Source organism: Telopea speciosissima, chromosome 9, assembly GCF_018873765.1.
Source record: "Telopea speciosissima isolate NSW1024214 ecotype Mountain lineage chromosome 9, Tspe_v1, whole genome shotgun sequence".
NCBI lineage: Eukaryota > Viridiplantae > Streptophyta > Magnoliopsida > Proteales > Proteaceae > Telopea > Telopea speciosissima.
Genome location: NC_057924.1, coordinates 12,026,672 through 12,048,228, shown reverse-complemented (window position 1 = coordinate 12,048,228; position 21,557 = coordinate 12,026,672). Strand labels below are relative to the sequence as shown.

Below are 21,557 nucleotides of genomic sequence, written 5' to 3'. Positions count from 1 at the left end.
TCCTTTATGTACTATTATCTGAATTCAAGAAAGGCCTTGATACAAATGTTGTTGAAGTGTATGTCTGATGAGAAGATTTGGGCCACCTCTGAATATGCCTTCCCTTGCAATACTCTTTTGAGTGGATTACTCTCTTTAGGGATATTGGAGTATGCATTTTGTTTCATGTAGGAGATGCACAGAAATGATATACTATCATTCAGTCTTTTGTCTAAACCATGGAGTGGTGTGTTGTCTGTGGACAGTAGAGCTGAGCAGCGACCTGCGGAAACAGGTTAGAAATCTTAGAACCTCTCTCTATTCTCTCCCACACTCTGTGGGCTACACCGACCTGCGGCACTGTAGTGCTCCATGGTAAATGCCCTCAAATATTAATATCTGTCTCAAATTTCGTATGGGTTCCTAGCCTCCTGAGTTGCAATGCCAAAGAGGGAGAGAGGGAGTAAATCACATACAATAAATATTTTTGTCTGTCTAGGAGTAAATCCCAAGCCTCCTGGGTTGTAATGTCTTGAATTTCTCTGTCCCTATTGTTGCATGCTTTAACAATATTTTGTTAGTACATCCCTTCTGAGATTTGCATTCTGTAATTCTATATGATGCAACTTGCAATCTGTAATTTTGTATGTTGCAACCTTTTTTTTTTTTTTTCTGGAATTCTCTATGCAGTCTATTAATCCCTTCTGAGATTTTGACAATTTGTAGTCCAATTCTTTAATAATCGGTTCCTTCTGAGATTGAAATAATTTTAGTAATTATTACTTGATATGTTTCAAATAAATTCTTTGGAAGTGCTATAGTTGATTCTGATATTGGAATGATGTATTTTGGATCTTTTGTTGATCTTTGGATGATGTGTTTTGGATTGTGAAATTTGGAATGATACTATTTACATTTATTTTGGCTTTATAATTTGCTTTGAAATTTGGATGCAGGCATTTAGATAATTATTTCCCAGTGTATGCTTGTATATTGTTCAAATTTAAACCTTTAAAACTTGTACCATCTGTTTTCATTTTTTTGCCGTTCTTGAAATATTTGACCGTATTTTTTACTGTTCTGTTCTGAGCAGTTTAAAACATGTCTGTACCGAACACCCTTTTTTTGCCGTTCTTGTTTTAACTATGGGTAGGGCAATGTCAACCTTGAATCTTTTGCCGCTACCCAGGTTTTTGCGTAAACTTGTCTCTCTCACTCTCTCTTTTGTTTGCTCGCTTTGCATGCGCTGTGACTGCGTCTCTGTGCCGTAATAGACTGATTCTACTTTGTTATAGGGAAGAATCATGAGGAAGCTCAAGTTCCATGAGAAGAAGCTTCTGAAGAAGGTGAATTTTCTAGAATGGAAGAGGGAAGGTGGACATAGAGAGGCTTATGTTATGCATCGTTACCATGTAACTGGACGTGATGACTACAAAAAGTAATTTCTTCTACTCTCAAGTATTTTCTTGCCTCGTTATAAAATTCAATTATTTGATTTGCGTTTTGAAGTTCAGTCAGTGTTCAATATTAGAGGGGGAAAAGGACAAAGGCGGCCTTTCGAGTTGTGGGTTCACAATTTTATATCATTTATCTTGCCTGTTATATCTAGATTATGAAGAGGTTTAATGCTTCTTTTGTATTTTAGATATTCGGGTTTATGTCGAATGGCGCAGAAGCTCGTGAACATTTTGAAACAGATGGACCCACGGGATCCTTTTCGGATCGAGATGACTGAAATGCTCCTGGAAAAGCTGTGAGTTTTGCTTAGTTTACTAGTGAACTGTCTAACCAGCATTTTTAATGTATAAATGTTATTTTTTTGAACTCCCAGTCTCTCATCTTTTGATTCTTTTATTTCTATTTCTAATTTCTGTACTTTACGTTATTGTACAATTTGTTCTTTGTCACTTCAAAGTTCAAACACACTTCCTTTGTGACTGTAAACTAAATGTTTTTATGTAGAAATGAAAGGGGACCAACTCACTTTCCTCACCACAATATCACACTTATAAGCGCTATGAGTCTTCTTAACTGGCTTTGTTTCCCACTTCTTAGAATCTAAGATGGCATTTGGGGTGTGTTCTAATCTCATCGAACAAGTTTGTTTTTTTTTTATTCAGCATCCCAAATAACTGAGCAATTCTCTAGTGGATGCATTATGCTATCTTGGATTTTTGCATGTATCCTAAGCATTTCCATTCATTTCTTGACAATTTCCATGTGTATCTTGACCATTTCAATGCGTATCTTTACCATTTCCATGTGTTTCTTGACCAATTCTATGCGGATCTTTAGTGAATCTTGTGTCTCTCTGATATGTCTCTTAAAACCACCCTCCCAATATGTTGATTGATACCAACACTTGACACCTTGGTCTTGGTTTCTAGGTTCCATGTTTAATGGACTTTACCCACTGATGCAATATGCATCAACTTCAGGGCTCTTTGATAGTTTCAGCATTTTTAAAAAAAAAATTTATGAATGCAAAAAATGTTGTGTTTTCATTTTATGGTTTATATATTCGGATACAAAGATTCCGTGAAGCGGGGGTAAGGCTGTGTACATTATGACCCTCCCCAGACCCCACAGTGGCGGGAGCTTCATGCACTGGATAAACCTTTTTTATAGTCTAACACACACACACACACACACACACATGAGATGCTGATCAAAGTGGGCAAGGTTTGACAATCCCCCCTATAATAAAAAGTATCAAAGAGAATTGACGAAAAAAGAGAAGAGAGGATCTAGGCTATAACACAAACAAAAACAACTACTCAGCCTCCTTATCCCAACTACATGGGGTTGGCTACATGGATCCTTACACTCCAATCAACTCTATTTGAGGTCATACTTGATACAAGGCCTCAACTATGTATGTTTTTCCTCACCACTTCTCTCAGAGTCATTTTAAGTCTCCCTGGCTCTTTTAGATCCTTCAATATGAATCAAATCACTTCTCTGTACTGGAGCATCTGAAGGCTTCCATTGAACATGGCCAAGCCACCTCCAACGACTTTCTCGTAGCTTATCATGTATCGGAGCTACTCCTGAATCAGCTCTAATATGATCATTCCTTACTTCATCTTTCCTAGTTTTGCTACACAGCCATCTCAATATCCACATCTCAGCTACGCTGATTTTATCTATAGGATGCTTCTTAATTGCCCAATATTTCGCACCATGCGTCATAGCCGGTTGTATGACTGTCCTATAATTTTTTTTTTAAAGTTTTAACGGAATACGTCGATCACACAATACTCCGGATGCATCTCTCCACTTCATTTATCCTATTTTAATTCTCTGTGGAACTTCATCCTCTATATCGTCTTCTTTATTTATGTGGTTGAGTACTATCGAAGGGAAAGCCCAATGAGGGAACTATGGATCTGTCAGCCATAACTGGAGTTAGAAGGACTGAGATATGCTGCAGAGTGCAGAGAAAACTCCAACAGAACTCTACCACAGGTAGGGTAAAGCCTTCAGTCCCTGTTCTTGGTATTGGATCGATGGGAACATCTCTTCAATTTGTTTAACAGCAGCACAACACTGAGGTATGGATGAATCGATGCTTCATAGGATAGGGACTAGTAGCAGTAAGAATAGTGTTGAGATTGGCTACGTTACCCACTTGGGGTAACCTAGTCCTAGTTGCCTTTTATTACTTATTTTATTTTGTTTATGTTTTGATTGTTTTATTCCTGTTTTTCCCCTCTATACGATTTCTATTTGGGATTCCTAGTTATAGTGGGAATTCCTAGTAGGAATAGGATTGGGGGGAATTCATATCTTGCTGTAATTTGTTTTTGTTATAAATAAGAGCCTGGGGTGATCGATCAGATCATCTAAGCATTAATTCCCAAGGCTGTTAACATGGTATCAGAGCAGAATCTGATCTAAGAACAGCTTTCTCGATTTCTGGTTCTCTCCTTCTCAGTTTTCTCTGTTTTTTTCTTTCATTCGATCCCATCTTCCCTCCCCTACTTCCACTCGATCTTCTTCATTTTTTTTTGGTTTCTTCTTCTGAATTAGGGCAGATCTAATGAGGTGATCTGTTGTTTAGATGCTGCCCTAATTAATCACCTCATCCCTTGATGCTTTAAGAAGCTTTTTGGATCGATAGCTGCTGCACATTCCTCTGCGATTTTGTTTGGAGTTCTCCCCACCTGCTGATCAGTCTCCTCTATCAATTTGACACTGGTTTGATTATTGGGATCCATTGGACAGCTGTTATCACAGCTACTTCATCAACAATCAGTACCATCGATGCAGGTTTTTTCTCAGCCTTTGAAGACCTTATATCTGCAGATTTTTCTCAGCCTTTGAAGACCTTATATCTGCAGTTTTTTTCTCAGCCTTTGAAGACCTTATATCTGCAGATTTTTCTCAGCCTTTGAAGACCTTATATCTGCAGATTTTTCTCAGCCTTTGAAGACCTTATATCTGCAGTTTCTTCTCAACCTTTGAAGACCTTATATCTGCAGATTTTTTTCTCAGCACTTGAAGACCCCTAAAACCAGATCGATTACCTTTCTTAGGGTTTTTTTCTTAAACCCTGCTTCTCGGTTTTGGTTTAAGGGCAGTTGGTTGCTGTATTCCAGCTTTTGTTTTTGTTACCATAGGGCAGATCTGATTTTTCTGCCTGGATGAATCATGGGTGACTCAGAGATGACTACTGCTACTTCTGGAGGGGATCAAACAAGGTCTGATTTTCTTCCCTATGCTGCTGCCATTAAGCTTGATGGTACCAACTACTTAATTTGGGCCAGATCATTATCCTTGACAGTGGCTGGTAGGGGATTCACTGGCCATCTTACTGGCACCACCAAACAACCTACTGAAGAAGGTGCTGCTCGTACTAAATGGGCTGCCAATGATGCAATGGTAATGTCCTTTGTTCTGAACTCTATGACCACTGACCTCTCTAGTCAGTATCTTCTCCTTGACACGGCTACACAAATATGGACAGCTGTCAAGGGGACTTATGGTCGTTCAGGTAATGGTGCTCAGGTATATGAAATCAGGAAGACACTCCAAACCACTACTTAGAAGGAGATGTCTGTCACCAAATACTATGCTGCCCTCAAGTGTTTATGGCAGCAATTGGATCACTATGCTCAGTTTTAGCCTACTACTACTGCTGATATTACTGCCTACCACACCTATGTAGACCAATTCCGTGTCTATGATTTCCTGGCTGGCCTCAATGATGACTATGATCCTATTCGGGTGCAAGTTCTTGGACGGGTTCCTTTCCCCACTCTAGAGGAGACCTTTTCTTGTGTTCACAATGAAGAAACACGAAGGGCTGCCATGATGATTACTCCTAAAGTTGAGCGATCAGCCTTACAGACTGTTGGCCCCACTCCTGTTGCGTCTTCTGACAGTGTTGCTGCTTCTACTACTACTACCAAAGAGCATGTTAAGTGTGAGCATTGTCACAAACCATATCACACTAAGGCTCAGTACTGGAAATTACACGGGAAGCCGGCTGATTTTGAGGCCAAATGTGGTTGTGCTAAGTCTAAAAACAAAGCCAATCATACTGAAAGTGTAGCTCCAACTCCCACTGCTGACATTGGTTTCTCCCAGGAAGAACTTCAGGCTCTGCGTCGTATGTTGAACACATCAACTGCCTCTACTACGTCTGCTGCCAATTCAGGTTCCTTCTTTGCCCGTACAGGTATTTCTTTTGCTGGTCATTGTGCATCAGTAGTATCCACTCCATGGATCATAGACTCTAGAGCTACTGATCACATGACAGGTTCTTCTAGCCTTTTTAATACATATTCTCCTGCCTCTGGTAAGGACAAAGTCAAAATTGCTGATTGGTCCCTCTCCTCCATCTCAGGAAAGGGATCCATTGGTTGTTCTCCTTCCCTTACACTATCATCTGTGTTGCATATTCCCAAATTTACAACTAACCTTCTTTCCATTAGCAGTATCACTAAATCCCTGAATTGTAAAGTGACATTTTTTCTCAGTCACTGTGTCTTTCAGGAACTGGACTCGGGGGAAGACGATTGTATCGGGTAAAGTGTATGGTGGATTGTACCTACTTGATGGCGATCCTAAACATACTCAGACTTTACCTTCGACATCTTTCTCCTCTGACTTACATAAATGGCACTCTAGACTAGGCCATCCCCCCTTAGGTACTATATCAAATTTATTTCCAGCATTAGTTAAAGACTGTAATAAGGAAGACTTTTTTTGTGAGCCTTGTGTTTTGGTTAAACAGACACGTTCAACTTATCATATTTCTAATAAAAGATCATCTTCCTTATTTCATATCGTTCATACTGATGTGTGGGGGCCTAGTAGGAAAGCTTCCCTGACTGGCCATCGGTGGTATGTCACTTTCATTGACTGCTATTCTAGGTTCACTTGGGTATACTTTATGCACACAAAAAGTGAAATATTTTTATGTTTTCAGCACTTTCATCAAATGATTAAGACCCAATTTAATGCCCCTCTTCAAATTTTGAGGAGTGACAATGGGAAAAAGTATATGGAAGGTCAGTTCCAAAAATACCTTGTTGCACATGGAATCCTCCATTAGACTAGCTGTGTCGACACTCCAGCCCAAAATGGTGTGACTGAGAGAAAAAACCGCCACCTCTTGGAGGTGGCTAGGGCTCTTATGTTTGCTCGCAATGTCCCTTCCCTTTATTGGGGGGATGCTGTCCTTACTGTGGCCTATTTAATTAATAGGCTGCCCAGTCGGGTTCTTCTTTCAAAGGCCCCTATTGAGCTATTACTTGGTTCTTTTTCCTTTATAGTCCCACCTAAGGTGTTTGGCTGCGTTTGTTATGCCAGGGATACAAGGTCCCCTGGTAAACTTGACCCACGTAGCCTCCGCTGCATTTTCTTGGGATATTCTGCTACCCAAAAGGGGTACAAATGTTACTACCCTCCATCCCACCGGACTTTTGTCAGCATGGATGTTGTCTTTCATGAAAATGTTCCATATTATGTGTCCCCACCTCTTCAGGAGGAGAGTGTTAGTGAAGATGTGCTGACTATTGACTCTCCACCTCCACTTTAGTCTGTTTACCATGAGTCTGAACCAGTTCGGCCTGCCCCTAGTACTTCCCCCGAGTCAGGGGGAGAGGTTCCTATATAGGGGGAGACCATTTCTATTCAGGGGGAGCAAGCTACCCCGATCCAGACTCCTATCCAGAGGACTATTAGTGAATTTTAGAGGAGGATTGATGCCAGTAATATGAAGACCTATGCAAGGAAACATAAGCAGGTTCAATCAACTGTTGCTCCAGTACCCATCCAATTGCCGAACCCGGATCCAGAACCTACCTCTCCACCTGGTAATGTTCCTGATTTACCTATTGCTCTTCGCAAAGGTGTCAGAACTTGCACTCAGTATCCCATATCTCATGTCGTTTCTTATGATTCCCTTTCCCCATCCTTCCGTGCCTTTGTTTCTTCTCTTTCTTCTGTTCGTATTCCTAACAATTGGCAGGAAGCTTTATCAGACGGAAAGTGGAAGGCAGCTATGATGGAAGAAATGAAAGCCTTGAAAAAAAATAACACATGGGAGCTTGTGGTTCTTCCACCTGGGAAGAAAACCGTTGGATGTAAATGGGTGTTTGTGGTGAAACAGAAGGTGGATGGCATTGTGGATAGGTATAAGGCACGACTCGTGGCCAAGGGGTTTACTCAAACATACGACATTGATTACCAAGAAACTTTTGCACCGGTTGCCAAGTAAAATACTGTTCGTGTGTTATTATCTTGTGCAGTCAACCTTGGATGGGATTTGCAACAACTAGATGTAAAAAATGCCTTCCTAAATGGAACACAGTATGAGGAGGTGTATATGGACATTCCACCAGGGTTCTCTTGTGACAGAAACCAAGGAAAAGTATGTAGACTGAAGCGTGCACTTTATGGGCTGAAGCAGTCACCTCAAGCATGGTTTGGGCGGTTCCACAAGGCCATGATTTCTGTGGGCTATAAGCAGAGTAATGCTGATCACACACTCTTTATAAAGAGGGTTGGTGAAAAACTCACTGTTCTTATAGTCTACGTTGATGATATAGTGGTTACTGGCAATGATGGTGATGAGATCAGATGGTTGAAGACCTTCCTTGGACAAGAATTTGAGATTAAGGATCTAGGGAAACTGCGATACTTTCTTGGGATTGAAGTAGCCAGATCTTCTAAAGGCATTTTTCTCTCCCAGAGGAAGTATGTCCTAGACTTATTGGCTGAGACTGGGTTGCTAGGCTGTCATCCTTCAGATACTCCTATGGACTCTACTGTTAAACTCAAGGAGAAAGAGGGTGAGCCTGTTGATAAAGGTCGGTACCAAAGACTTGTAGGGAAACTGATTTATCTTTCACACACTCGTCCTGACATTGCTGTTGCCGTGAGTACTGTGAGCTAGTTTATGCATGATCCCTACTCTTCTCATATGGAGGCTGTTCTTCGTATCTTGCACTATTTGAAGTCAGCTCCTGGAAAAGGAATTCTTTTGTCTACACATGGTCATCTACGGATAGAAGCATACGCTGATGCTAATTGGGCTGGTTCTTCAGATCGCAAGTCTATTTTTGGGTATTGCTCCTTTGTAGGTAGAAATCTTGTCACGTGGCGTAGTAAGAAGCAAAATGTTGTTGCTCGTTCTAGTGCCGAAGCTGAGTTTCGAGCTATGACACAGGGTATTTGTGAGTTACTCTGGCTTAAAGGGTTGCTACAAGATCTTGGTGTTCCTATTCGTCTTCCTATGATGTTGTACTGTGACAACAAGGCTGCAATCAGCATAGCACACAACCCAGTACAGCATGATCGTACCAAGTATGTTGAGGTGGATAGACATTTCATCAAAGAGAAGTTAGAGGCAGGGCTGATTTGCATTCCCTTTGTGACGTCTACTGATCAACTTGCAAATATCTTCACTAAGGGATTGTCTGGGTAGCTGTTTCATCCCAATCTAGTCAAGTTGGGCATGATCGACATCTTTGCTCCAACTTGAGGGGGAGTGTTGAGATTGGCTACGTTAACCACTAGGGGTAACCTAGTCCTAGTTGGCTTTTATTACTTATTTTATTTTGTTTATGTTTTAATTGTTTTATTCCTGTTTTTCCCCCCTATACGATTTTTATTTGGGATTCCTAGTTATAGTGGGAATTCCTAGTAGGAATAGGATTGGGGGGAATTCATATTTTGCTGTAATTTGTTTTTGTTATAAGTAAGAGGCTGGGGTGATCGATCAGATCATCTAAGCATTAATTCCCAAGGCTGTTAACAAATAGAAATAAGAAGAAGAAGGAAAAAGGATATGTAGGTATCTCACTTACTGCAGAGAAGGTATCCCAGCTATCTCCAACTTGGAATCCCACCAAGAGCACTGCATCTCAGGCCATTTAATACAATTGCTCATCAGAACTTGTGTTGAATCTTGAATTAAACTTGCTTTAATTTTGTTTGCTATTTTTTTTTATTAGGAGAGGGTTTCCCACAATGCCAGTGCAGCGAGGAATCTGCATGCCACACCAATGGCAATACAGAGAATGGTAGACATCTCATTATGTGAGAGGGCACTGGCTGGAATCTGCACTCTGGCATTGTGCACCTTATTTAGTTGGTAGTGCTAGTGGTATTGAATCCCAAGTATTTAGTAATGGTTATTGCCTATTCTGTGTTGGTATGTGTATGGAAGGGGGGGGGGTGTTCTGTGCAAGGTTCAAAATTTTGGATTTCGGTGGGATTTCGACCCCTATTGAACCAAAATATTTCAGTCATTTTTTGTTAAATTTGAAATATTTTGCAAATTTCGTAAATTTTAATACTCATTTCTTTTCGGCCCTTCTCAAAACCAAAATATTTCGCTAAAATTTCAAACCATGGTTGTGTATAGTGTGTGTGTGTGTGTTTTGGGGTGTTGGGGGGGGGGGGGGTGTTAACATTTCAATGATGGGGCTTTGAGTTTCGTGATTTATTAGTAGTTGGAACTGTGTTCAGATTTGAAAATTGTACAGCATCCCTCATCTTATAATTATTTATAATCTGTTTTTTAAGTTGAGTTATGAAAAGAATGCAACATAATGCTAAGATAAGCTATGAAAAGCATGCAACATAATGCTCAGAGAGAACACTGAAGGATAAAAGCTATATGTGCATGGAAACTTCAAGATCCAGAAAGTGAAGGTTGATGGCTTACATTGATCAATTGTGTGACACTGAGGTTATTTGAGGTTGACCGTAACAGCTTTGGCAAGGGCGCTGCTCTACGACCTGCCGTAATTTAGGAGTAAAGTTTTTAGAGAGTTTCATTTACATAGCTTTGATTATTGTGAGAGCTGATTACTGAAAAAAAAAAAGATTATAGTGAGAGCTGCTGAATTTGGTGATGAAAGATCTGAATGCTGAATTTGGTGTTGAAAGATATGAATGATGTTTCCCTGCCATATTAATGTTGGCATTAAGAGCAACTTCTTTCAATTGTTAGGGGTGCTCAAACTCCTTTCAGAGTGTTATTTTGTTTCAGCTTTTGTCTTTGTGTCTATTTTTGTTAGGGCTAAGTTAGCTAGGATGGGATGTCCTGATAAGCTTGTCTGAAGGGCTCAATTTCTGCCATGTGGCAGATCAGAGGGCCCCCAAAATTTGCAGACAGGTAGATCTCAAGTTCCGCCTATGCGTCAAGTTTCAGACTCAGCAAAGTTTGCCAAGTGGGCAAATGAAGCTCTGAAAATCTAGGGACTACAAGAGGGTGCATGGGCATACACGGACGGCTGTAAAATACAAGGATGCATGCCAATACATGAAAGTGTATTTGATTGAGATAGATCCTGAAATTTAACATGTGGTTAATTAATGCAGGTCCGGTTAAAGTTGGGTCAGGTTTTAGTAATTGTTTTAGTTGGGCTGTAGTGTTTGGTATTTATTGTTGTAATGAGCTGAAATATAAAGTCCAAAAGTGGGGGTCTTAAGGATAACACGGTAGCTATCCCTAGAATCTATTGATAGAGTTATCCTATTTTAGCTGTCCTAGAGTCTTATTGTTAGTAATGTTACGCAACTAGAGTTTTTATTAGAAAAGTGTTGAGAAGTACTGTTCACATGACACTGTTCACGTGAACAGTGATTTGGTTGATATGTGTATCTTCTATTTTCCTAGTCCTAGTTGGAGTCCTAATTTCTAATTATGTCAAGTCCTAATTCTACTGTGAGTTGTTAGTCTTAGTTTCAGTTTGAGTTGTTAGTTCTAGTTCTTTTCCTATTATAACTCGGAATCCTATCATGATTAGGAATTCCTAATCTGATTAGGAGTTCCCCTTTCTATTTGTAATTTCCCCTCTATTATAAATAGAGGGACTTTCCTATCAATAAAGACAACAAGTTTAATTGTTCTTTCCTCTTCCTCATCTTTTCTTCTCTCTCAAGTTACTGGTTACAGGTCCTAGGTTTTCTACATGGTATCAGAGCTAGGCAACCAGTGACTGATTCTCTCCAAGATTGCTGTTTTGAGAGTCGATTTTAATTTCTGGTTTGAAGAAGAAAACCCTAGTTCATAGAAAAAGAAGAACTAGGGTTTCATGTACTCAATTCATTTATTCGATTCTGAAAACTCTACATCAGATTTCGAATCTGATTTCTGCTCTTTAGATGAGTTGCAGATTAAATACTGATTTGTTGATCGATTAATGAAGAACCTGGTTCCGAGCTGTAGATGCTTCTGAAGAACCTGCTTTCGTTGAAGGAGCAATCCCTTTTTTGACGGTGATCGAGGGGCTGGAGTTCAGGACCTGCCCTATTTTTGCTCAGTTTCTCTTTGCTTATCGTGAGGAAGATCTCTGATTTTCTGGTTTTCGTCTTGCTGAGTGTTGCTTGGCTTAGTTGTTGGATGGGCTCTTGTTCTCTGATGTTGGCTATTGATTTCTGGTGGTATCGATTCTTTGCTGGTATTTTGTTGCTGCTGGTTCGATTGAAGCTGTTCTTCCACGGAGTCAAATATTTATTGCTACTGTTCCCCTACCGCTAGATTGGAGTTGCAGGTTGAAGTTGCAGCTTTTGTTCCGCCTCCTCCTTTCCCTGCTTTCCGATCTGAGTTTTTGGAGATTACATTAATTTTCTCCATGAGCTGCTGCTGTTTCTGATCGAAGAATCAGTTGGCTGCTGGTTCTCGTTTTCCTCTGTGGCTCGTTTTCCTCTTGTGGTTGGTTCTTTCTCCCATCGTGAGGTTGAACCGTTGAAGACAGAGTTATATTGTTTTTGGCTGGTTGCGCTAGGAAGGCATCCAATATCTCAAAGTGGGTTTCCTTTTATGAGTTGGTTTCCTTTTTGGTTACTCTACTTTATTCCTAGCGTTTTATTTTATTCTTTAAGTTCCCTTTTATGCCCTTATCACCTTTTCTTATCTACCTTTGTCCTTATTTTACTGCTCATTCCAACATTACCCTTTTGCCTTGGGTGGTATTTGTAAGTAGATTTCATCTAAATTATCTACCCAAGAGCCCCTTGACAATTCTGGTTATTTACAAGATTGTCACTCTCCATAGCCATTATTTTACTTATTGCATCCCATTGCTTTTTGTTTACCAAAAAGGCCCGTGCAAAATTCTGGTTTTTTACGGAACTGTCATTACCTTTTAATACATTCCCCTATTTGACTACCCAATTGACCCTTGAAAATTCTGGTTTATTACCAGTTTGCCCTTAGGCTTGGATTGTATTTAAAAGTGGATTTCCACCAAATTACAGTCATGCCATCCTTTTTTTTTTCCAACACAGTTCCATTTCAATAATTCTAATTCCCTTCATATCTCAAAACATACCTTTGGCATTTACCCATAACACCATTGGAAACTTCTGGTAAATTACAATTTTGCCATTCCTTCCTTTTTAATTACCCATAGCACTTTTAGAAAATTCTGGAATATTATGTTTTTGCCCTATCTTTTACATTATCTCTGTTATGTCCACGTGTACTACACGTGAGGGGGGGATTATGTACAGTACACCTGCAGACATTGTAGAAGCAGAACTTGCAGGAACACTTGGTGCAAAGCATAGACGATCAGAGTTTTCACCATTGCCAATGGGTATCTACTTTGTTATTGGGTTGAGTCTGCCGTAAGGGGGAGATTGAAGTATTGAAATATTGAAGATATTTGGTTGTTGCCTATTTGAGGACTTTCGATTGGGTTGATACAGTTTGTTTTCGCTACTTGCTGCTCTAGTTATTTCACTTCAAGATTCTACTATGACAATCTGAGATTCATCACTGGATAGCTATTGAAGATCGTTGAAAGCTGCCTTTTTTGGAAGACATTCCAGTCACGGTTTGCTGATCATGTCTATCCAAGTTTTGAAGATCTATTTTTTCAAGTTCTTGAAGGTTTATTTGGGAGCTGCAGTCATATGTCTAGCTGGATTCTACTACAACTTAGTTTTTTTTATTTTGTTCAAGTTGGGCATTAGTACCTTATATGCGCCAACTTGAGGGGGAGTATTAGCATTATTAGGAGTTCTTTTGTCTTTAGTTCAAGCTGGATCTTCTTTATTTATTTATTTGTATAATCCAGCTTGAGGGGGAGTGTTGAGAAGTATTGTTCACGTGACACTGTTCAGTGATTTGGTTGATATGCATATCTTCTATTTTCCTAGTCTTAGTTGGAGTCCTAGTTTCTAATTATGTCAAGTCCTAATTCTACTGTGAGTTGTTAGTCTTAGTTTCAGTTTGAGTTGTTAGTTTTAGTTCTTTTCCTATTATAACTTGGAATCCTATCATGATTAGGAATTCCTAATCTGATTAGGAGTTTCCCTTTCTATTTGTAATTTCCCCTCTATTATAAATAGAGGGGCTTTCCTATCAATAAAGACAACAAGTTTAATAGTTCTCTCCTCTTCCTCATCTTTTCTTCTCTCTCAAGTTACTGGTTATAGGTCCTAGGTTTTCTACAAAGTCTATTAGCATTGTACCCCCTCATATGGTGGATTGGATTTAAGTTGATATGAAAGTTGAGTTGTTTGGTAGGTGCCAAACTTGTCTCTTCTCTTTCCTCCCCCACCCCCACTGTTACTCTCTCTCATTCATCCCCCATGGTAAGAATTCTCCCTATTTTCATCCCCTTTTTTCTCTCATGCTATTTCTACCATTCTCTTCTAATTGATGGCCTTCCCTCTCTCTCTCTTTTATCGATTGTTCTAGTTTCAGATCCTATTTTTGGGAAGGTTTTTTCCCTTTTCCATGGCTTCAGTCCACCCATCGCCACCTCTTTCTGCCCTCTCAACTTCTCCCATCGGTTCAATTATTTGAGATTTTTTTTTCAGATTATAATTTTTGAGGCTAGTTGTTAAGATCTTGTAGTTATCATCTTAAAATCTGACTGTTAGATCTTTGCAACCTTATCCATCAGATCTGTATTTTCTCGGATTATTTTATCGATGGGACCAGTACCTGTAGGCCAATTAGATCCTTTGGATCTAATTTTTCTGCATCAGTTTGGTATCGGAGCCGAAACTCTTTTTTCCCATGGCGATTAATTATGACCTACTTCAATCTCAAGTTATTTCACTTCAACTTCAGATGGAGAAAGTATGAAGAGATTTGAGGATGGATTTCTTGATCTTTGAGCAAGTTTTCGAGAGCTTGCCAATAGGACCAAAAGCCTATGTGATAAAGTGTTGGGAATGACAGAAGTGGAAGAAGTTGGAGTAATGTAGGGCAAGGTATGGAACATCCCTAACCCCAGATAGGATCACTAACCAACTCCAAACAATTACCGATTACAGAACTAATATCAATATAAATCAGCAAGTAGACAGTATATATGATAACATCCTAAAGTCTCAATAATACCCTACACTTGCAGGATCTAACCTCAGCCCAAATAATTCACTAACAGTAGCACAATTTCAATCTCGCAGGGTATAAACTGAGGGTAAACCCAGAAAACTGAATGTGATCAGAACACTAACCAATAGTCAACTGTAAGGTCTCAAATTCCAGTTGGGTGCAGGTCTTAATAGGATGAAACAACTGCCAAAATTTCAGTGCAAACCCATTGGGTTGATTTCAGTTTACCTGAGTTCTTGATTTAGGGCACAATATTAGGAGAAACCACAGAAACTTGATCTTCAATATGGGTTTCAATTGAAGAAACCAGTAGCGTCCAATAGGCTCAAATGATCTCAGCTATGCCCAGAAAATAAACCCAGAACAAGGGAGAAAGAGGTATCAATTGGGAAGGGAAAAAGGAAGACGAAGAAGGGGTTTAGAATGGGTTTAGCCTCTCACTCTGCCTGGGCCTCTCACAGCCAAAGTTTGCAACAAACTTGTTTCTCTAATCTCAAAATCGTGACCTTCTGTCCAGCCCCTTCTCTTTATTTATATTGATGCATGGATTACAAAAATAGAAAGTATCTAGAAACTCTTTTACAAGGAAATAATTGAGACTTGATCCCTACATAATAAAATCCTAACTTAGTCTCCACCAACTAAAAGGAAACAAAGACTGAAATAAAAATAGAAACTTTTTAATTCAGCCAAGGTTACAAAAATAGTAACTTAAGAAAATAGAAACTAAATCTTACTATGGCTGTTGCATGAATGAGGAAAGGACAAAAAATAGAAGGTAGACTATTCCTCCTCCACGCAAATTGCCTTGGATGGTGGGCCCCACTGAATCTTCTAGAAGCATTCCCCACTCAAGAAAAATATGGTTTGGGACACTGTTCATGTGAACAGTGTTTTGGGCTTCAATTCAATCTCCACAAGCTGTCTTGAGGCCCACTCGAGATCTGAAAATACTCTTTCAGCTGCTGGCTTGATGTGACAGAGTACGGACCAAGATATGGCAGAATTCAAATGGGAATTAAAAGGGCAGAATTCGACCAATGAGATGGGCCAAATATTTTGGCCTACTTGATAGCCCAATCGATGGACTTGGACTGCATCATGGAGATATTCAAGAGAAGAAAATGGACCATGACTGAAATTGAAGTTGAAGTTTTGAAGTGGCAAGAAAAGATTTCAATTGAACCTACACAATTTGACAATTATATTGTGGAAATTAAGACCATTGGAAATTAGAGAAGGCTACAGGTTCATCTGTTCTTGAGGAAGATGGTATGGATCCATCTTGGGAGCAAAAGCTTGTGAAGCGTTACTATGATAAACTTTTCAAAGAGTATCCTTTGCTAATATATACATCCTAGTGTTGGATTACTGAATCATTTGATTTAGTGATTCAGAATTATGATAATGATGATTTGTGTGGGTTGCATTGCATAATATGACCTGTTCACAACTGTTATAGGGTCTAAGGGTTATGGAAAATATTACAGATAAATGTCCGTATGATTTAATTCCCCCCCCCCTCTGGATAAATCCATTTCTGCTCTTTTGTGTCAAATTTTTAGATTTTATGATCATTTGGTGTATGTTCTTCGCCAATGATATCGTTTTGGTGGATGAGACAAAAGAAGGGATTAGCTCTAAGCTAGAGCTTTGGAGGTGAACCTTGGAAACAATAGGCTTTAAGATTAGTAGAACGAAGACGGAGTATATGATGTGTAATTTTAGTCACACTATAATTGATACTGATATGGTGCGAATTGATGAAAGAGAGATACCGCAAAGTGACTATTTTAGATACTTGAGGTCAATCATAAATAAAGAAGGGGGCATTAAGGATGATGTTTCACAAAGAATTACAATGGGATGGATGAAGTGGAGAGATGCGTCCGGAGTGCTATGTGCTATGTGACTGGCATATTCCTTTAAAGCTTAAAGGAAAGTTCTATAGGACTGTTGTTCAACCGGCCATGATGTATGGGGCAGAATGTTGGGCAGTTAAGAAGTGTCATATTGATGAGCTTTGTGTAGCAAAGATGAGGATGTTAAGATGGATGTGTGGAAAAACAAGGATAAAATACAGAATGAACATATAAGAACAGACTTGGGAGTTGTCCCGATCAGTGACAAGCTCCGAGAGAGTCGTTTAAGGTGGTATGGTCATTTTCAACAAGGGCCTAGGGATGCCCTAGTAAGGAGGAGTGAATGAGTGATATGACTCTGATCGAAGGAGCTAAAAGAGCTAGGGGCAGATCTAAAATGACCATAGGAGAAGTGGTGAGGAAGGACATGCATAGTCTAGGTCTTGTTCCAAGTATGACCTTGGACAGAGCATATTGGAGGGCAAGGATCCATGTCGCAGACCCCATTTAGCTGAGATTCTCCCGATGTGCTGGGCTATGCCTCACCCCTCTTACTATCTTTCATTTTTCTATTTATTTCACATTTTTCATTTCTCATGTCTTTCCCCACCCCTCTTTGCCCATCTTTTCTGTCCTTTTTTGGTTAAAACTCTGTTTTCCCTATTTTGTTTTGTTTGGATCAATGTAGCCGACCCCATTAAGTTGGGATAATGCTAAGTTTTTTGTTGTTGTTATTATAGCGGACCCCATTAAGTTGGGATAAGGCTGAGTTGTTGATTTTGTTCTCCCCCTTCAAGTTTTGAACATGACAAAGCTTGCCATTCTTGATTTTGATCGTGAGAGCGCTGGAAGATAATACCATTAAAGCTGAGGATTATGGATATTGTTCGAGTGGTGGAGATTCTCCCTCATTATAAGACTCGATGATGAATCTTTGTAATAAAGAGGGAATAATGTAGACCCAGTTTAAATTTGGGTCATGCTTTAGTAATGGTTTGGGTTGGGCTATAGTTTGTGGTCTTTATTATTGTAATGGGATGAAACATAAAGCCCAAAGTGGGGGGGGGTTTCTTAAGGAGAGCACAAAAATTAATATTTTATTAGTGGGTCCCATGGATGGAGTCATCCTATTTTAGCTGTCCCAGAATCCTATTGTTAGTAATGTTAGGCAACTAGAGTCTTTGTTAGAAAAGTTGACTAGCTGTCCAAGAGTCAGCAACTAGAGTCTTTATTAGAGAAGTTGACTAGCTGTCCAAGAGTCCTAGATTTTGAAGTCGATTAAGCTAGTTTTAAATTAGGGAAAAAGAAGCCTGAAAGGCCAGCATGGCCCCTGCACCCAGACACTGGAGGGCCGCCCCCCATGAAAGTTAGAAATCCCACCGCTGTTGATTCTTCCGCTTGCGCTCCCCTTGGCATAGGGGCCACGCTGCCTTTTCGGGAACTCTCTCCCTTTAAATTATTAGGAAAGACTTGAGATTTATTTTATTAGAAATTGAGTTGATCTAGAATCTTTTGTTTTCTTCAGATAAGCATCCCCCCATACGGTAGGTTGGATTTGAGTTGATAATGAAAGTTTGAGTTTGGTAGTTGGCAAAGTTGTCTCTTCTCTCTCCCTAGTCCTCAGCCACCCCCACTATCACTCCTCTCTCTTCTCTCTCTTTTATCCATTGTTCTAGTTTCAGATCCTATCTTTTTGGAATTGTTTTTTTTCCCTCTCATTAGTCCACCCATCGACCCCCTCTTTCTTCCCTCTGAACTTCTCCCATCGATTTAGTTATTGGGATTTTTATTCTGCTTTTTATTATGAAATTTTGTTGTTAGGATCCTGTAGTTACCATATTAAATGCTAACTGTTAAATTGAAGATCATATCTTAGCAACCTGAACCATCAGATCTGATTCTTCGCATCCTATTTCATCCGTTGGCCCATTTCCTCAGGCCAATCAGATCCATCAGATCTAATTGGTCTGCACCACTAATCCAATCCTAAACCTATCTATACAACAGTCAGAATTGCCACATAATCCTGCCAAGTAGCTGAAATTGGTGAGCCATCTTGATAAGCTTATCAGGTCGGTTCATCTAAAATGACTTTTTGCCTTTTTGGTTTTTTGGATAAACGATAGATTACTGCAGAGAAAACCTGATTTTGTCTTAATGTTTACTTCTTGTTAATTAATACCATTGCAATTTTACGCACAACACAGTCAAAGTACATCGGAATACTTGAGCCTTCTTAATTTCACCGACAATTAGTCCATACTTATCCTTTTCCCCATAAATTCTTTTGATGCTGTTCTCATATCAATGCCAGCTATAATATCGGCGTGATTCCCTCCAGAAAGAGCTTGGCTTTGTGTGATCGCTTGTCTGTGTCGTCCTTTTGCAGGTATGCATTCTTCCAATGCATTTAGGTTCTCTTGTGAATGCTTTCTTTGAAAGTTACAAATATGGGGATCCTATGCAGTCATCCTCTCCTGGTGACTGATGATGTGAAGGATATTCTACTTTGTTTTCCATTTCCATCTTTTAGCGATGCCTATTATCAGCAGCCTTAAGTCTATTAGGTTGTTACGCTGACAGCTTTTGCCTTATCATTTGTGTATGTTTGCAGGCGCAGACTATCAACTGTCCTGGTGAGGTTGAAGTTTGCAGAGCACTTGAAAGAAGCAGTAACATATATTGAACAGGGGCATATTAGAGTGGGTCCAGAAACAGTTACTGACCCAGCATTTCTTGTGACGAGGAACATGGAAGACTTCGTTACATGGGTAGATTCATCAAAGATAAAGAGGAAGGTGTTGGAGTACAATGAGAAGTTGGATGATTATGATGCAATGAACTGAGCATACAGGTTCTTTCGTCTACTTGTGTGATCCTGTTAGTGTTCCAGTTTCAATGTCATGGTAAGTTAATGAGGGTATTGGAAATGAATCACACAGAGGTTTGATTGTCCACCATACAATGGATATGTTGAGATCATCTGGTTTAAGAAATGGATGATGCGTAAGTGATTCACATTGTGCACTGCAGTATTCAAGTGATTCAAATTAGCCATCAAAGTTGTAAAAGGGAAAGGAGGGAGGGGAGAGAAAGAAAAAACTTCACCCAAGTTGTAGACCAAAACTATTGATTTTCTACCAAAAAATACTCTTTGGGGGAGGTACATCAGTACTGATTTCATCTTTCCTAAACACTGACCTCTTTGGTTCCAATAGGAAAAGCTATGGGTCAGGACTTGGAATTACAATTTAGGAACTTAAGTTTCTGGTATGGTTTCTTTATAGTAGAAACTTAGCCAAGATTTTAGTAAGTCTCTTAATCAAATTATTATGCTTGGGGTATCAATATAACATATGAATTCCCGAACTACGTATTGGATAATTGCTGTTGTATTGAAAGAATGTAGAGTTCGAGTCTGGGTTTGATGGATCAGCTTAGTTAGAATTAAGTAGCCTCGGACATTTTCTGTTAACCTCTCAAATATGATAAACAAGACTTCTCCTCGAGAACTTGGCAAATAATTTCACCAGCTGCTACATGCTACTTGTGAAGCCCTCTTTTCACTGTGCTACTAACTGTTGTAGCAATCAACTGTGTTTTGCACCCAACAAAATCTATCTTCCTTTGGTTCTACCATCATGTAAAAGTGAAGAGTTTTGTTATTTTCTGCACAGTTCCCTTCTACCAGAAAAGCAGAGAGGAGCAAGCATGGTTCTAATTATCAGTATCGGCAGATATGGAAGCACAACTAGAGTCCCTTGTTTAAACCCCAAATTCTGGGTTTCGCACACAGGGTTTGAAGAGATTTCCCCAACTTTATGAAAATGTTTCTACATTGCCGTGATAGTAACCATTTCTAGAAATCTATTTCAAATATTAGCGCTATCATGTTGCATATCAAATGAGACCCTAGTTCTGTGGAGAGGAAGACACTGTTTTTGGATTTTTTTCCTCTAAGGTTCCCTCACCCATACGGTTGTGAGGTTCTCTTTAGGGATGTTCGACATGTGTCAAAGAGAAATCCAACGGTTGTGAGGAAAGAGTGGAGAGAGGAGAGAGAAAAATCTGATTTTGAAGAAAGAGTGGAGATAGGAGAGAGAGAGAGAGAGAGAGTCACACGTTTATTGGAAACCACCAACGTAAACTATATTTGAAAAGCCAGCCCTTGGATTTCTCTTTAACATGTGTCAAACATCTCTGAAGAGAACCTCACAACCGTATGGGTGAGGGAACCTTAGAGGAAAAAAATCCCACTGCCTTTTGCTTACATATCAACATTGTGTTTGTTTGGTATGCATTCTTGGAATGTATTCTAGGTTAGTAATGTATTCCAAGTATTTATTGTATATCTGTGTTTTTTTGTTCCCCCAAATGGTTTGTCGAAAAGTGTGGAGTGTAGAAGTAGGAAATGGTCTCTTCTGTCATGGTATAGGTTATATATATGCCAAAGATGATTTTGTGTGGGAGGGGGGGAAGGAATTGTTAATTTTCGGTTGTTTTTTTTTTCATCATGTAGCATTGTTACTTAAATTAGTTTGGAGGCTTTTAATTGCTAAAGACGCTTTATATGTTAATGTTTTGAAATCAAGATATTATCCTCATATTTATTGCGTAAATCTACAAGTGCTAAAGGTGTGGGGTGTTGGGAATATAAGACAAAACTAGGTGACACAATGATTGATTTATCTGTTTCTCTTCAAATTCAATTTTTTTTGAATTTTCTCTACTTTTTCTCGGCTTCCAAACATAGCCTTGGGTAAAGAAAGAGTGTATTTTTATTCTGCATTATCAAAAGAGATATATATCGGTATCAGCCGACACCGATACCAGACCAATACTGGATTAGTGCACGGTACGGTATGAACATGGGGGTATAATGGTCAAAATACCTT

At 39.4% G+C, this 21,557-nt stretch overlaps 1 protein-coding gene across 1 annotated transcript; it reads left to right on the top strand.

The window, feature by feature from the left end:
* The first annotated feature begins 1,196 nt into the window (after nucleotides 1-1,196).
* On the top strand, nucleotides 1,197-19,627 carry LOC122639409 (U3 small nucleolar ribonucleoprotein protein IMP3-like). The gene is made up of 4 exons (XM_043832261.1): nucleotides 1,197-1,417; nucleotides 1,625-1,732; nucleotides 18,977-19,051; nucleotides 19,277-19,627. The coding sequence occupies exons 1-4, from the start codon at nucleotides 1,284-1,286 to the stop codon at nucleotides 19,506-19,508; spliced, it is 549 nt and encodes a 182-aa protein (XP_043688196.1). The 5' UTR covers nucleotides 1,197-1,283; the 3' UTR covers nucleotides 19,509-19,627.
* The last annotated feature ends 1,930 nt before the right edge of the window (nucleotides 19,628-21,557 follow it).

Bases quoted from the DNA above. Each gene is read 5' to 3' on its own strand.
- LOC122639409 (XM_043832261.1), top strand. From the start codon at position 1,284: ATGAGGAAGCTCAAGTTCCATGAGAAGAAGCTTCTGAAGAAGGTGAAT. The intron at 1,418-1,624 runs GTAATTTCTTCT...TTTGTATTTTAG, and splicing joins GGACGTGATGACTACAAAAA to ATATTCGGGTTTATGTCGAA. The intron at 19,052-19,276 runs GTATGCATTCTT...GTATGTTTGCAG, and splicing joins TCTGTGTCGTCCTTTTGCAG to GCGCAGACTATCAACTGTCC.